Source organism: Acinonyx jubatus, chromosome D1 (assembly GCF_027475565.1).
Source record: "Acinonyx jubatus isolate Ajub_Pintada_27869175 chromosome D1, VMU_Ajub_asm_v1.0, whole genome shotgun sequence".
NCBI lineage: Eukaryota > Metazoa > Chordata > Mammalia > Carnivora > Felidae > Acinonyx > Acinonyx jubatus.
In genome coordinates, this window is record NC_069390.1 from 15,434,354 (window position 1) to 15,450,292 (window position 15,939).

Consider the following 15,939-nt stretch of genomic DNA (forward strand, 5'->3'; position numbering starts at 1 on the left):
TATCATTGATTTTTGTGACCTTCCAAGAAAAGCTAATTTGTTCTATAAATACATTGTGCATTGTCACCTCTGCCAGTCGTCCTCACTAAAACACTCGAGAATCCCGGGGGTCACCTCTCACCAGCTCACTATGGGTTTTTCTCTCCTCATTCTGATTCCCTCCCAAAGTCCAGGCTGTGTTGTCTCTTAAAACTGAAACTGCACTGAGCACTTAGGAGTAAAGACAAACAAAAGCTTAAAAAAAAAAAAAAAATTGGATGTAAATTTTTAAAAATAAAAAGTTACAAGATATGGAAGCTTCTAGAAAATACGGACTGTGTGCATCCCCATAGATTGTACTATTTGCCCACCCTTTGGGTGCCAGGCTGTTCTGATGTGGCTGATACCAATATTCCCCTCATGGCTGTGGGGGTGGGGGAGGGTTGTAATATAAATGTAAATGAGATTTCTGTTTAATCAATAAGTGAAAAGTCTTATTACAGTCTATAACAATTACCCTAATTTACCTCAACCTGGTGCATTTAAAAAAAAATTTTATGTTTTTATTTATTTGAGGAGAGAGAAAGGGAGACAGAAACCAAAGCAGGCTCCAGGCTCTGAGCTGTCAGCACAGAGCCCGATGTGGGGCTCGAACCCTTGAACCTCAAGATCACGATCTGAGCTGAAGTGGAATGCTTAACCGACTGAGCCACCCAGGTGCCCCCATTTTTATAGATAGAACACAGTATGATAGAATACAGTATAATAGAACATAGTATAATAGAAATTTCTAAAGTGTTCTTTAATCTTCACAATTCTTTCCAATTTTGTCTGTACCTAGAAACAGTCCTGTATTAATGTTTCTTCACAAATTGAGACCTTAATAAGTAACTCATTAACCCCAATCTACAAGAATATACCTTTCCACATCTGTATGGAATTCCATCATCAAAAGACGAATTTATTGTTCAAATAACCTATGGCTGTCTTTATACACTAAAAATAGGTATTTCTTCCAGTAAGTGAGGTTTCATGGTTTAAATGAACTTCCATAAAACAAGTCAAATAGTGTAGTATAATAAAGAATGTATCTGGTTGGGGCACTTGGTTGGCTCAGTCAACAAAGCATGGTGACTCTTGATCTGGCGGTCATGAGTTCGAGCCCCATGTTGGGTGTAAAGATTACTTGAAAAAAATATATATATATGTTTGTGGGGTGCCTAGATGGCTCAGTCAGTTAAGTGTCCATTTCTAGATTTTGGCTCTGGTCATAATCTCACGGTTAGTGAGTTTAAGCCCCAAATAGGGCTCCACACTGCCAGTGTGGAGCCTGCTTGGGATTCTCTCTCTCTCTGCCCTTCTCCAAGTCACTTTCTCTCTCTCTTAAAGTAAATAATTTTAAGAAAAAGAATATATATATATATGTGTGTGTGTGTGTATATATATATATATATATATATATATATATTTGTGTATATGTATATATAACATATATATGGGTGCCTGGGTCACTCAGTTGGTTAAGCGTCCTGCTTTGGCTCAGGTCATGGTTTTATGGTTCATGATTTCCAGTCCCATGTTGGGCTTGTGCTGATGGCACAGAGCCTGCTTCAGATTCCCTGACTCCCTCTCTCTCTGCCCCTCCCTTGCTTGCGCTCTCTTTCGAAATAAACGAACACTTAAAAAATACATGTATAGGGGCACCTGGGTGTCTCAGTCTGTTAAGCCTCTGACTTTGGCTCAGATCATGATCTCATGTGAGTCTGAGCCCCACGCTGGCCTCAGCACTGAAAGTGCAGAGTCTGCCTAGGATTCTCTCTCCCTCTATCTGCCCCTTCCCCACTTGCGTGCTCTCTCTCACACGTGCAAAACTAAACTTAAAAAATACATGTATATGTATACACATATAGATAGAAGTCTTTGTTATGCTAATCAGGTGAGTAGAGGGGAACCCTTAGATAACTTCAGAATAGGGCCAGTTACCAAGAAGACCAACCCTGTGTTGGTGAATCTAGAGTTGGAACTTTGGGCCAGGCCAACCTCCTGGGAAGACCGGGAACCAGAGATGGAGTTCATCGGTCATACTGGGCAATGATTTAATCAACTGTGCCTGTATAATGAAGTCCCAGTAAAAGCTGTACACCAAGGCTGAACAGAGCATCCTGGTTAAGGAACATTTCATTGTGCCTGGAGGAGTGACATGCCCTAACTCCACGGGGGGCAGGCAGCATGGGAGCACTGTGCTCCCTCCCAGACTTCCCCCCATGTTTATCTTTTATAATAAAAGTGTAGGGGCACCTGGGTGGCTCAGTCGGTTGAGCGTCCGACTTCGGCTCAGGTCACAATCTCACGGTTTGTGAGTTCAAGCCCCACATGGGGCTCTGTGCTGACAGCTCAGAGCGTGGAGTCTGTTTCGGATTCGGATTCTGTGTCTCCCTCTCTCTCTGCCCCTCCCCCGTTCATGCTCTGTCTCTCTCTGTCTCAAAAATAAACATTTAAAAAGAAAAAATTTAAGTGTAATTGTAAGTGTAGAGCTTTCCTGAGTTCTGCAAATGGATCTAGAGAATTATCGAACTTGTTGAGGTCGTGGGAACCCCCAATCTTATAGCCAGTCCAAAGTGTGAGTGTCCTGGGAAATCTTAGAGCTGGCTTCTGAAGTAAGGGCAGTCTTGTGGGGGAAGTGAGCCTACAGAATCTGGTGCTAAATCCCTAAGGTGGGGGGCGTGGTGCTTATTGTCAATTGAATTGATCAAAGTGCACCCAGTTGGGAGTGAGACTGATAAAATTTAGATCTCACACACACACACACACACACACACACACACACACACACACACACACAGCTTCATTCTACCCTACTAAAGCTGAGACTTCTGTAGATAGTCCATTTCTGTAGGTGACCTCCTGAAGTTCCAAAACCTAGAGCTTTAAAATGAATTCAGGAAGGTCAACTTTTGACGTTAACATCAAATACCGAGTAAAGACATCACCCCATTGCACATCAAATAATAATTATAATTAAATATATTTAATATGTAAACACACATCTATTTATTGAAGTTTATTTATTTTGAGAGAGAGAGAGAACACATACAGGTGGGAGAAGGACAGAGAGAGGAAGAGAGAATCCCAAGCAGGCTCTGCACTGTCAGCACGGGGTTCGATGCAAGGCTTGAACTCAAGAACCATGAGATCATGACCTGAGCCAAAGTCTTACACTTAACTGACTGAACCACCCAGGGGCCCCTGAAAATGTATGTTTACTTAAACGATTGTTCTTCCTAGGTTTTGCTTGTCAAATGTCAGCCCTGATCATTTGGTTTTACTGAAACAACATTATCACCACAACCAAAAAATCTCAGTAATTCCAGAGGTGCTTAAGTCCCCAGTAAACAGGGATCAGGCCTGATTTTTCTTTAAAGGGAGTAACTTTGACCACTTTTAGACTAGATATATGCAAACTTTTCTGTAAAGAGCCAGATAACAGTTCAGCCTTTGTAATCTCAATATGGTCTCTCTCACACATTCTTTGATTTTGTTGTTTGTAGGACCCTTTAATTTTTTTTAATGTTTATTAATTTTTGAGAGAGAGAGAGAGAGAACAGGGGAGGAGAAGAGAGATAGGGAGACAGAATCAGAAGCAGGCTCCAGGCTCTGAGCTGTCAGCACAGAGCCCAATGTGGGGCTCGAACTCACAAGCCGTGAGATCATGACCTGAGCTGAATTCAGACGCTTAACTGACTGAGCCACCCAGGAGCCCCTTTGTAGGACCCTTTAAAATGTCTGCTTCAGGGGTGTCTGGGTGGCTCAGTCGGTTGAGCTTCCAACTCTTGATTCCAGCTCAGATCATGATCCCAGGATCGTGGGACTGAGCCCTTCATCAGGCTCCGTGCTCAGTGTGGAGACTGCTTGGGATTCTCTTTCTTTCTCTCTCTCTCCGTAGAATACAATACAATACAATACAATACAATACAATACAATACAATACAATACAATACAATACAATATAATACAATACAATAGAGGTGCCTAGGTGCTCAGTTGGTTAAGCATCCGACTTTGGCTCAGGTCATGATCTCACAGTTCATGAGTTTGAGCCCCGCATTGGGCTCTCTGTTGTCAGCACAGAGCCTGCTTTGGATCCTCTGTCCCCCTTTCTCTCTGCCCCTCCCCTGTTCATTCTCTCTCTCTCTCTCTCTCTCTCTCTCTCTCTCTCTCTCTCTCAAATAAATAAATATAAACTCTAAAGGAGTGCCTGGGTGGCTCAGTCAGTTGAGCATCCGACTTTGGCTCAGGTCAGGAGCTCACAGTTCCTGAGTTTGAGCCCCGCCTCAGGCTCTGGGCTGTCAGCTTGGAGCCTGCTCTCTGCCCCTCCCTCACTCATTCTCTCTCTCTCTCTCTCTCTCTCTCTCTCTCTCTCTCTCTCTCTGTCTCAAATAAATATTAGGGGCACCTGGGTGGCTCAGTCAGTTGAGCGTCTGACTCCAGCTTAGGTCTTGATCTCATGGCCCATGAATTCAAGCCCCTCATTGGGCTCCGTGCTGACAGCTCAGGGCCTGGAGCCTGCTTCAGATTCTTTGTCTCCCTCTCTCTGCCCCTCTCCCATTCGCACTCTGTCTCTCTCTGCCTCTCAAAAATAAAGAAAGGTAATAAAAAAAAAAACTTTTTTAAATAAATAAATAAACATTAAAAAAACAAAAAACTTTAAGGGGCTCCTGGGTGGCTCAGTAAGTTAAGCGTCTGACTTCAGCTCAGGTCATGATCTCACAGTTTGCAGGTTTGAGCCCTGCATTGGGTTCTGTGCTGACAGCTCACAGCCTGGAACCTGCTTCACACACTGTATCTCCCTCTCTCCCTCCTTAGCTTGTACTCTGTCTCTCAATCAATCAATCAATCAAACTTTAAAAATAATTATAATAAAATAAACAAATAAAAATAAAATAAAAGGTCTGATATAGCTATAATTTGCCTACTCCTGGTTCAGATCCCTAACACCTTCTATGAGGGCAATAACAGCAGACTATGTCTCCTTCAAAAGCCAGTGGTTCTCAACCCTGGCTAAGCATTAGAATATTATAAAGAGTTTTTTAAAAAATAATTCATAGGGGTGCCTGACTGGCTTAGTCAGAGGAGCATGCAACTCTTGATCTCAGGGTCATGAGTTAGAGCTGCACGATGGGTGTAGAGATTATTATAAATACATACATACATACACACAGACAGACAGACAGACAGACATAATTGATATTGGGTTGCCTGACTGGCTGGCTCAGTCAGTAGAACATGCAGCTCTTGATCTTGGGGTCCACGCTGGACATACAGCTTACTTGAAAAGAAAATTTGATATGGGTGGGCACCTGGGTGACTCAGTCAGTTAAGCATCAGACTTTGGCTCAGGTCATGATCTCACAGTTTGGGCATTGAGCCCCTCATCGGGCTCTCTGCTGTCAGTGAGGGGCTGCTTTGGATCCTCTGTCCCTCCCTCTCCTTCCACCCCTCCCCCATTGGTTCTCTCTCTCCCTCTCTCTTTCTTTCAAAAATAAATAAATAAACTTTAAAAATTCTTTCAAATAAATAAATGCATATTTTTTTAAATTTTTTTTTAACGTTTATTTTTGAGACAGAGAGAGAGACAGAGCATGAACGGGGGAGGGTCAGAGAGAGAGGGAGACACAGAATCTGAAAAAGGCTCCAGGCTCTGAGCAGTCAGCACAGAGCCCGACGCGGGGCTCGAACTCACGGACTGCAAGATCATGACCTGAGCCGAAGTCGGATGCTTAACCGACTGAGCCACCCAGGTGCCCCAATAAATGCATATTTGAAAAAAAAATTGATATGAGCTCTGTACTCCCACCCCCAATCCAACTGATTCCAATTTTTATATTGCTTTAGCACTACCCAGATGGTTTTATGAACAGACAGCATTGAGAACCATGGTTATAAATATTACAGTTATTTCAGTTACCTCCAGAAATATAAGTTCCCCAAGAAAAAAACCTTTCCCATTTCTGTGCACTGTGATTTAGCTCATAATCTCAACTTGGTTCCAGCCAGTTTTATAATAGGATCTAGATTTTTGTATAAAGGCTTATTAATAATAATAGCTACCATATAACGATTGCTTATTTTGTACAAGGCAAAGATCTTAAAACTATGTTCTAATTTAAACTTCATGACTACCCTAAGAATACTGTTACTAGCACATTGTATAGCTGCTGAAACAAAATTTAGGGTTGTTAAGAAACTTATCCTGGGTGCCTGGGTGGCTCAGTCGGTTAAGCATCTGACTTTGGCTCAGATCATCATGTCACAGTTAGTGAGTTCTAGCCCCACATTGGGCTCTGTGCTGACAGCTCAGAGCCTGGAGCCTGCTTTGGATTGTCTCCCCCTCTCCCTCCCCCACTTATGACCTGTCTTTCTCTCTCAAAACAAACACTAAAAAAGTAAAAAGAAACTTATCCAAGCAACCACATCTGGAAGGTGCAGAGGGTGAGTTTTTGAACCAAGATGTTTGGCTTTAGAACTCCTATGCACAACTACTATATTTCAATGCCTCTTCCCTAAGAAATGTCAGAAAACTGTTAATAGCTTCAAAGCAGCAAATTATCCTGTTTCTAGCTGCTAATTTTTCAGAAATTTGGGGAGTCTAATCTCAGGACACTAATCCAGATATTTCTCCCATAGGCAAGAAAGAATTCTTGCTACTTATTTCAAGTTTGTACATGTTTACGTACTATATTCATTTAAAAAATTGAGTGCTTATGTTCCAGAAAGTGCGTTTCGTAAACAGGGAACAAACTGGATGAGTCACGGTTTTCATCGCTTTTACATCCAAAAACTGGCTGGCTCAGTCAGAAGAGCCTGTGACTCTTGACCACAAGGTCATGAGTTCAAGTCCCATGTCGGGTGTAGAAATTATCAAAAAAAAAAAAAAAAAAAGAATTGGCGGTGCCTGTCTCAGTCAGTAGAGCATAGCAATCTTGATGTGAGGGTTGTAAGTTCCAGCCCCATGTTAGGTGTAGAGATTACTTAAAAATAAAATCTTTAAAAAATTTTTGAGGGGTTATCTATACATTGGGGTTATCTACCATACAAGGTTGGGGTGAGAAAATACAATTTTACGTGTAAAGCGCTTAGGCAGTGAGTGCCTCACACACAGTTAAGTGCTCAGTGAACGTTAGTTTACGGAATCTCGAGTGCACTAGGTCTTGAGTAATGGAGAATTTCCCATTGCCATGCTGTATTCCAGCTAGCGTCCAAGTGGCTGGCTCCAGAGGAGGGAAGAAGGGGAGAAGGAGGGGAGAGTGCTAAAGGACGATGAAGCAGGTTGAGGATACCAATGGGCCAGATTGGGAAAGCTGTAAACCATCGCAACAATTTAGGACTTTCCCTCTTATGAAGTACAATGTCTAGTGTGATTTTTTTCCAGCTGGTAAGTAACCCAATGAGACATCAGATTTGTGCTCTAAGAAAACACTTACAAAAGCATAAAAGACCCACTATTTTATTCAGTGTTCAATATTATACCCCAAGTAATCCACAATAATCATGACGAAACTCGGAAGGACTGGGAAAGCACAGCAACCTCCCAAGGCGCACACACACACAAAAACAACCAACCGCATGCAGAGAATAGGGACAAGATGGAGGACAAGGGGCATAAAGAAAACACTCCGCAAAAGACGCATGGGTGGAGTTCGTAATGGGAAGTCGTTCTAACTCAGGCTCTTCCGCGCTATTGGCTTGACTCTCACTCTTTTTCCTTTTCCACTGGCTACTGGCTCCTTCAATGGATCAAAACAGCCAATCGCCTAGCACCGTGGGTAAAGCCCGCCCTGCCTCCCTGGAAGGAGTAGCCAGAATAGCGTACAGGACCCAGGGCGCTTGCGCGGGCGCCCGCTCCGCCGGTTAAAAGCGGATTCTCCGAGGAGGCGGTATCGCGGTGCATGAATATTGATTACGCAGCGCCGCGCCGAGCGCCCGCCCCTCTCGGCTGCCCGACGCTCGCGGCTCGCGCTCAGGCTCGCGATGGGGAAGAAGTCCCGGGCGGTACCCGGCCGCAGGCCTATTCTGCAGCTCTCTCCGCCGGGTCCCCGTAGCAGCACCCCGGGAAGGGACCCGGAGCCGGAACCCGACACGGAGCCGGATTCGACGGTGGCGGCGCCCAGCCAGCCAGCTCCGGCGGCGCCACCGACGACGACGACGACGACCACGGTGACTACTGCCGCCGCGGCCCCAGACGACTCGCCTTCAGAAGGTAAAGGTGCGCGAGGGAACTCCGCCACCTAGGTGGGGCTTCCGAAACTCGAGCTCGGGGCTTGCGGCCTAGGGCAGGGCCCTGGGAGGAAGAGAAACCCGGGCGGGCGGGCTTGCTCCGCATCCGAGGCCTGCTGCGTGGGTCCCGAGGGGAGGACCGATGTGGGCCCCAAAGGCGGCGGAAGGGGCCGGCGGCGCCGCGCGCCCTGGCCCGCCCGCCCGAGGGGCGCCATCTCTGGTGCAGGGGTTGGCCTGGCCTCCCTAGTGTCCTCAGCGTCGGCGCTCGGGTTTGCATAACTTCAGGGGATATTTGTTGGAGTCCGGGCTTCGCTTCCGAGGCCTGGAGATAGGAAACCTGCCCTTTTCTACACGTCCTGTGCTTTTACCTTCGTTTTTGTTGAAACTGAGAGGGACCCTTTAGAAGTGAGTACACCCATTTTATTATGCCAGCCAAAACGAACGTAACTCCAAATGGGTAGGTAACCCCAAAATTCCTGCAGAAGTGGCGCTTGTGGGTTCCCAAGTACTTGTTGGTTTCTCCCCGGAATGGTTCTTGGATTAAGAGTACCTGTTCAGCGCGCTGCTACGGGGCCAGACGCCCGAGATGCCGGGACCTTTTCAGGCGCTAAAATATCCCCTTGGTAGTTACTGTAGGGGGGAAAATGCTATGGCTAGCCTTGCTTATTTTTTATTTTATTTTATTTTATTTTATTTTATTTTATTTTATTTTATTTTATTTTATTTTATTTATTTTATTTTATTTTTTAAATATAACTTAAATCGGTTTCCATAGGCTATGCTTGTTTAAAGGCCCAGTGGTATCCCCGAGAAGATTTGTTCTGTGTCTGTGTAGTTTTAAAATTTTGAATGACTTAAGGTATACTTTTATGTACCATCATCGTGTCCTTAAAGTCGCTAGTCACGTGGAAGAGTCTAGCTCTGCTTGTTTATCATCTCCCAGTTATTTGGGTCAGTGATGGATTTACACACCCTGTTTTCAAGTTGGTGAAATTGAGATTTGAAAGGTCAAATCAAAGATTGTTTTGTCACCTGTAGTGTTTTCTCTGGTCCACCGTCTAACTGTAGTTTTCTTTTGTACCTTTTTAAAATCCAGATGAACAGGAAGTGGTGGTGGAGGTTCCCAGAGTTCAGAATCCTTCCAAACCACCAGTCATGACCACCAGACCTACAGCCGTTAAAGCAACAGGTACACTTTTTTTTTTTCATCTTTTCTACAAGGTCTTTCATTAGGGTCAGATTGGGTTTGTATATATTTTGTTGAATGCTTCAGTGCTGCTTACATTTCTCCCGTAAAATGGAAATTTAACATTTTTGAAAATAAAGTAAATTTTTGTATGTGATGGCTTGCTGGTATATACACTTAAACCAAAGTAAGGTTTGTTGCTTTTTTTTCTGTAGCCAAAATACCTTTTACTATTTTTCTTCTAATCCTAGTTTGTAATTTTCTGGCTCCCCCACTAGCTTGATGTTCTTTAGGGATACCAAGGATGTCTTTCATTCTGTGCATTTCTTTTCCAGCACTATGCTTTGGTTGGTACCTAGCAAATGTTTGTGGAGCTGAAAATTGCTCTTATTAAATATTTTTTAGGGGCACTTGGCTGGCTCAGTCAGTAGAGCCTGTGACTCTTTTTTTTTTTTTTTAATATTTGTTTATCCTTAGAGAGGGAGAACACGAGCAGGGAAGGGGCAGAGAGGGAGACACAGAATCCAAAGCAGGCTCCAGGCTCTGAGCTGTCAGCACAGAGTCCGATGTGGGACTTGAACTCACGAACTATGAGATGATGACCTGAACCAAAGTCGGACACTTAACCAGCTGAGCCCCCCAGGCGCCCCAGAGGGTGTGAGTCTTGATCTCAGTGTTGTGAGTTTGAGCCAGACCTTGGTTATAGATATTACTTAAAAGAATAAAGTCTTAAAAATAAATAATTATTAAGTGTGAAGGAATATTTGCAACAGTGGTTTTGTAGATAAACCTGGTCTCAAATTGGCACTCCAGCATTAATGCTAATACCTTGGGAGTGCATTCATCCATAAAATAAATCTAATGGGAGGGCACCTGGGTGGCGCAGTTGGTTAAGTGTCCCAAGACTTGGTTTCCGTTCAGGTCATGATCTGGGGGGTCATGGGATCAAACCCGGGGTCAGGCTCTGTGCTGACAGAGCAATTCGGAGCCTGCTTGGGATTTTCTCTTTCCCTCACTCTGCCCCTCCCCTGCTCGCTCGCTCTCTGTCTCTCTCTGCCTCTCTCTCTCTCTGTCTCTCTCAAAATAAATATTAAAAATAATTTCTTTTTCTGAATCAGCCAGCCCTAAGTTGTTTTGAAGATTAAATTGAACAGGGTACATAAAGTGCAAATACACAGCAAGTGCCAAGAATGTTAGTTTTTTGCTAGTCTTTATATATCTTGAAAGATTAAAATGTTTTGATACTAAATTTTTTTTTAAGTTTATTTTTTGGGAGAGAGAGAATCCCAGGCAGGCTCCATGCCAACGGCACAGAGCCCAACACGGAGTTTGAACCCACAAACTGTGAGATCATGACCTGAGTTGGATGCTTAACCAACTGAGCCACACAGGCACCCCTTGATACTAAATATTTTATAATTGGTAATAATTTTATTCTTTCAGTTTGGAGTTCTGTCCAGACATGACACCTGAGATAATAGAAGTTTGTTCTCCTTTCCTCCCAGTTGCCATGTAAAAAAAATTGGGTCGTTTAGAAAAGCTAAAACTTGGTTGTAAGAGAAATTTCAGAACTAGGAATTACCATTTTATATTTGTAAACTATGTATGTTATTTTGAGTTTTCTATGATGAATAGAAATTTAATGTTCCAAGAAGAAATTTCTTGAATTGCTCTGTCAGCATTTCAGCCCTTCATGTGCCTTGTGAATAGAACTATTTTCATTCTATCCAACTTCATCCTGAAACATAAGGTATCTGCTTTATTCAGTTCTTAACCTACCAGTTGTGATACTCAGGAAAAATGTGTCAAACAAAACCCAAAGTGAAACCATTTTCTATTATTTGTATGGCTTCTATAGCTATTAGAGTAGATACTCAAGAATTTTCCTTTTTTTTTTTTAGATGATTTTAAAGAATTTTACCTTTATCACTAGAAACATGCCACATTTCTTTCCACAGAAATGAAGTATAAATCTTAAGTTGTTAAAGTATGTTTTTATAATACAGTAGAGCACCTTGGTGGCTCAGTTGGTTGGTCAAGCCTTCAACTCTTGATTTTGGCTCAGGTCATGCCCCCCCATCGGGCTCTGTGCTGACAGGGCACAGCCTGCTTTGGATTCTCTCTCTCCCTTTCTCTCTCTCTGCTCCTCCCCTATACTGATCACGAGAGTTCTCTCTTAAAATAAATAAACTTAAATAATACAGTACAGCAAGCATAGCTAATATTTTCATGCAGAAGAATATTATGGTAATATGCATATGAAATTAAGAAAAATTCAGGGGCACCTGGGTGGCTCAGTCAGTTGGGTGTCCAACTTCGGCTCAGGTCATGATCTCGCGGTCTGTGGGTTCGAGCCCCGCGTCGGGCTCTGTGCTGACAGCTCAGAGCCTGGAGCCTGTTTCAGATTCTGTGTCACCCTCTTTCTCTGACCCTCCCCTGTTCATGCTCTCTCTCTCTGTCTCAAAAATAAATAAATGTTAAAAAAAATTAAAAAAAAAAAACAATTCAGAGTGAGCTCTGAAGTTAGATTAGTTGACTACTATGATAGTCATTGATATTTCAGCATCATCTAGGAAAGGGTAATGTAGCTCCACTGATGAGTGTCAGAAGTCTGTAAATTGGCTAAAATTCTACACTCAGGTGTGTTTTCCTGGAAGAGGGTCCATAGTTTTTATTATATTTATTGTTAGTAGTTTCTGTAACCAAAAGGATTGAAACACTGTTCAAACGATGTTTTGAGGCAATAGTAGACTTGTTAGAAAAATAATAGTTACTGTTTGAAGCTTATCAAGTTAAGTTTATACCTAAGAAATAATTTTCTACCTAATGTAGTTGATTTGCACTATAAATTCTGTGGCACCATCCATTAAAGGTAAGCCTATTGAGGTTTCAGCAGCCAGCACCCCTTTCAGTAAAAGACTGCTAAGGACTATGGCTTCAAAGAATGTCCTGGTTTTATTTTATTATTTTTTTTTAATTTTTTTTTTAATGTTTGTTTATTTTGAGATAGAGACAGAGCATGAACAGGGGAGGGGCAGAGAGAGAGGGAGACACAGAATCTGAAACAGGCTCCAGGCTCTGAGGTGTCAGCACAGAGCCCGAAGCAGGGCTCGAACTCACGGACCGTGAGATCATGACCTGAGCCGAAGTCGGACACTTAACCAACCAAGCCACCCAGGCGCCCCAAGAATGTCCTGGTTTTAAATAGCTGTATCATCTCAATAGTAGTCTGGGTTATGGTCCTATGAAGCTTTTGTTTATTTATTTATTTTTTTTAAGATTAAGCAAGTTTACATAATATTAGGACTTTATTTTCAGTATCAGCTCTAAATTCATTCCTGTTCCTTATCATTGATGGACTAAATTTTAATAGGTGTGATTAGAACTTAACATGCATCTCATGGCTTGCTTTTATCTTCCTGTTATTCCTTTAGTGTTTAGTTTTTGTCCCGTTAGCATTTTTGCATGTAATCCTGTAATCTCATTAATCATAAATTAATATTGCATCAGGTTCCATGCTATAATTTGTTTTGCCAGTCCCCTATTTGAGAGCATTTGAGTTGTTTACAGCTTTCATTATTTAAATAAAGTTGCCAGAAGCTTTGTGTGAAATTTTTTTTTAGTTATTCCTTGGGGTTGTATTCTCAAAGATGGGATTATCTATCTTAAAGAAACTTGGAGTTTTGTGGCTTTTGGTATGTGTTACCAGATTATTCTTAAGAAATAACCAATTTAGGGGTGTCTGGGTGGCTCAGTCGGTTAAGCGTCCGACTTCAGCTCAGGTCATGATCTCACGGTCCGTGAGTTCGAGCCCCACGTCAGGCTCTGTGCTGGAAGCTCAGAGCCTGGAGCCTGCTTCAGATTCTGTGTCTCCCTCTCTCTCTGGCCCTTCCCCATTCATGCTCTGACTCTCTCTGTCTCAAAAATAAATAAACATTAAAAAAAAAAAAAGAAATAACCAATTTAGGGCACTGGGTGGCTCAGTCGGTTAAGCGTCCAACCTCGGCTCAGGTCATGGTCTCACAGTTTGAGTTCGAACCCTGTGTCAAACTCCATGCTGACAGCTCAGAGCCTGGAGCCTGTTTCAGATTCTGTGTCTTCCTCTCTCTCTGCCCCTCCCCCACTCGTGCTCTGTCTCCGTCTCTCAAAAAGAAATAAATGTTAAAAAAAATAATAATTTATGGGGGCTCTTGAATGGCTCAGTTGGTTGAGCATCTGACTTGATTTTTGTTTCGGTCTTGATCCCAGGGTCCTGGGATGGAGCCCCGTGTCAAGCTCTGTGCTGAGCTTGTGGCCTACTTAAGATTCTCTCTCTTTTCCTCTGCCCCTCTCCCCTGCTCATTCTCCCTTTCTCACTTTAAAAAAAAAAAACAAAAAAAAACCTTTTTAGGGCATCTGGGTGGCTCAGTCAGTTAAGCGTCTGACTTCAGCTCAGGTCATGATCTCACAGCTTGTGGGTTTGAGCCCCGCATTGAGCTGTGTGCTGACAGCTCAGAGCCTGCTTAGGATTTTGTTTCCCTCTCTCTCTGCCCCTTCCCCACTCACACTCTGTCTCTTTCTCAAAAAATAAATAAACATTAAAAAAAAATATTTCTAGTCAGTTTTGAATATTTTAGAAATTTGGGGTGCCTGGGTGTCTCAATCGGTTAAGTGTCTGACTCTTGATCTCAGCTCAGGTCATGATCTCACAGTTCGTGAATTTGACCCCCAAGCTCTGCATCTAGCACTGCGGTGATGGTGCAGAGCCTGCTTGGGATTCTGTCTCCTCCTCTCTGTCCTTCCCTACTTGTGCTGTCTCTTGTGTGCACTCTGTGTCTCTCTCTCCTCTCTAAATAAATAAATAAACTTAAATTTTTTAAATTGGTATTTAGTGCAAGAACTTTACCTGTATGCCAAAGATAATGAAGGCAAGATTGATAGGACTAAAACAATGAATGTGAACCCCTATGATAAATGAAGCAACCTAATGTTTATTTTTGAGGGATCTCATGAATTCATTTATGGAATTATGATACAACTAGATTTTACTTCCTGATAAATCTGTTCATTTACCAAATATTTACAGAGAACATAGGCTGTTGCCAGACCCTGGGAAATTTAGTCTTAGTGATAGCTGAAAAGTTGGCTGGAGTTTAACATTTAATGTATCTGTTACAATAAAATTAGATGTAAAAAGAGAATATATATTTAATTAAAATTTTTTTTAATGTTTATTTCTGAGATACAGAGAGACAGAGCATGAGTGGGGAAGGGGCAGAGAGAGAGGGAGACACAGAATCTGAAGCAGGCTCCAGGCTCCTGGCTATCAGCACAGAGCCCGATGTGGGGCTCAAACTCACAAACCGTGAGATCATGACCTGAGCCAAAGTTGGTCGCTCAACGGACTGAGCCACCCAGGCGCCCCTATGCTTGCTTAATTTTAACATTAGAGTGGCCACAGGTCGTACAGAGGGAAATGGCATACATAGCAGCATTACAGAAGCTATATCTGATACCTCTTAAGTTTGAGGAAGACATTGAAGATTGGTTCTGGCGGGGTTTTGGTTGTTTGTTTGTTTTGGTTCTAGCACTTTGATTTCCATTATAATTAGTCCCTACTTAATTGAGGAAAAATTGGAAAAGATTTTTAGCTTTGAAAATCTGTTTCATCTATTAAACCCTAATCGGCTTTGTTGCTTCAGATGGACACATAAATCAACAAATTCCTTTTTTTTTTTAATGTTTATTTATTTTTGATAGAGAACATGTACAAGCAGGGGAGGTGCAGAGAGAGAGGGAGACAGAATCCCAAGCAGGCTCCGAGCTGTCAGCGCAGAGCCCAATGTGGGGCTCAATCCCATGAACCACAAGATCGTGACCTGAGCCGAAATCAAGAGTTGGAAACTTAACCAACTGAGCCACCCAGGCACCCCTACGAATTCTAAAATCAGGATTTACTCTGTGCTATTTTGAAAGAGGATGAGGTTGATTGATTGTGTATTTTGAGAAGGATGTCAAGTAGCTATGTGGATGGTTTTATTAGCTCTAAATGCATATTATAATTTCTTTCTCTGTGGTAGTTCAGTGATGACTCATTTTGAGGCTGTGTTCTAATCTGTAAGTAAACTAATTGTAAACTCTGACTGAAGAACAAGATCATATTTTTCTTCCTGGAGCATACTGGCATTGTTGTCACTAACATTTACCATTTTCTTTCTAGGAGGTCTGTGCTTACTTGGTGCATATGCGGACAGTGATGATGATGAGAGTGATGTTTCAGAAAAACCAGCACAGTCCAAAGAGACAAATGGAAACCAGTCAACCGATATTGATAGTACATTGGCCAACTTCTTAGCGGTTAGTGGTGCTTTTGTTTGGCTTTTTAGCTATTGAAGCCACTTTGGGACCTGGATCTCAAGTGGTTAGCCTGCTTGTCAGTTTCAGTGTTTCCGTCTTCTTTCTCCCCTTCCACATCTCTTCCTTAGTCCCTCCCCATCCCAGTCATCTCTTTTTTGTAAAGG

The 15,939-nt window shown here is 42.7% G+C and overlaps 1 protein-coding gene and 1 long non-coding RNA gene across 3 annotated transcripts in view; both read left to right on the forward strand.

The window, feature by feature from the left end:
• The first annotated feature begins 7,903 nt into the window (after positions 1 to 7,903).
• The window catches only part of FNBP4 (formin binding protein 4), a 43,745-nt gene continuing 35,709 nt past the window's right edge, over positions 7,904 to 15,939 (forward strand). Inside the window, exons 1-3 of one of the 2 annotated variants that reach the window (XM_027072681.2) lie at positions 7,904 to 8,242; positions 9,350 to 9,442; positions 15,639 to 15,775. In XM_027072681.2, the coding sequence (XP_026928482.1) occupies positions 8,008 to 8,242; positions 9,350 to 9,442; positions 15,639 to 15,775 (465 nt within the window). In that variant the 5' untranslated portion in view covers positions 7,904 to 8,007. The remainder of the gene's footprint in view (positions 8,243 to 9,349; positions 9,443 to 15,638; positions 15,776 to 15,939) is intronic. The other variant, XM_027072682.2, reaches the window with a different exon arrangement.
• Positions 9,455 to 14,261, forward strand: LOC128311775 (uncharacterized). The gene is made up of 2 exons (XR_008290345.1): positions 9,455 to 13,177; positions 13,407 to 14,261. It is a non-coding gene; the product is annotated as an uncharacterized LOC128311775 (long non-coding RNA).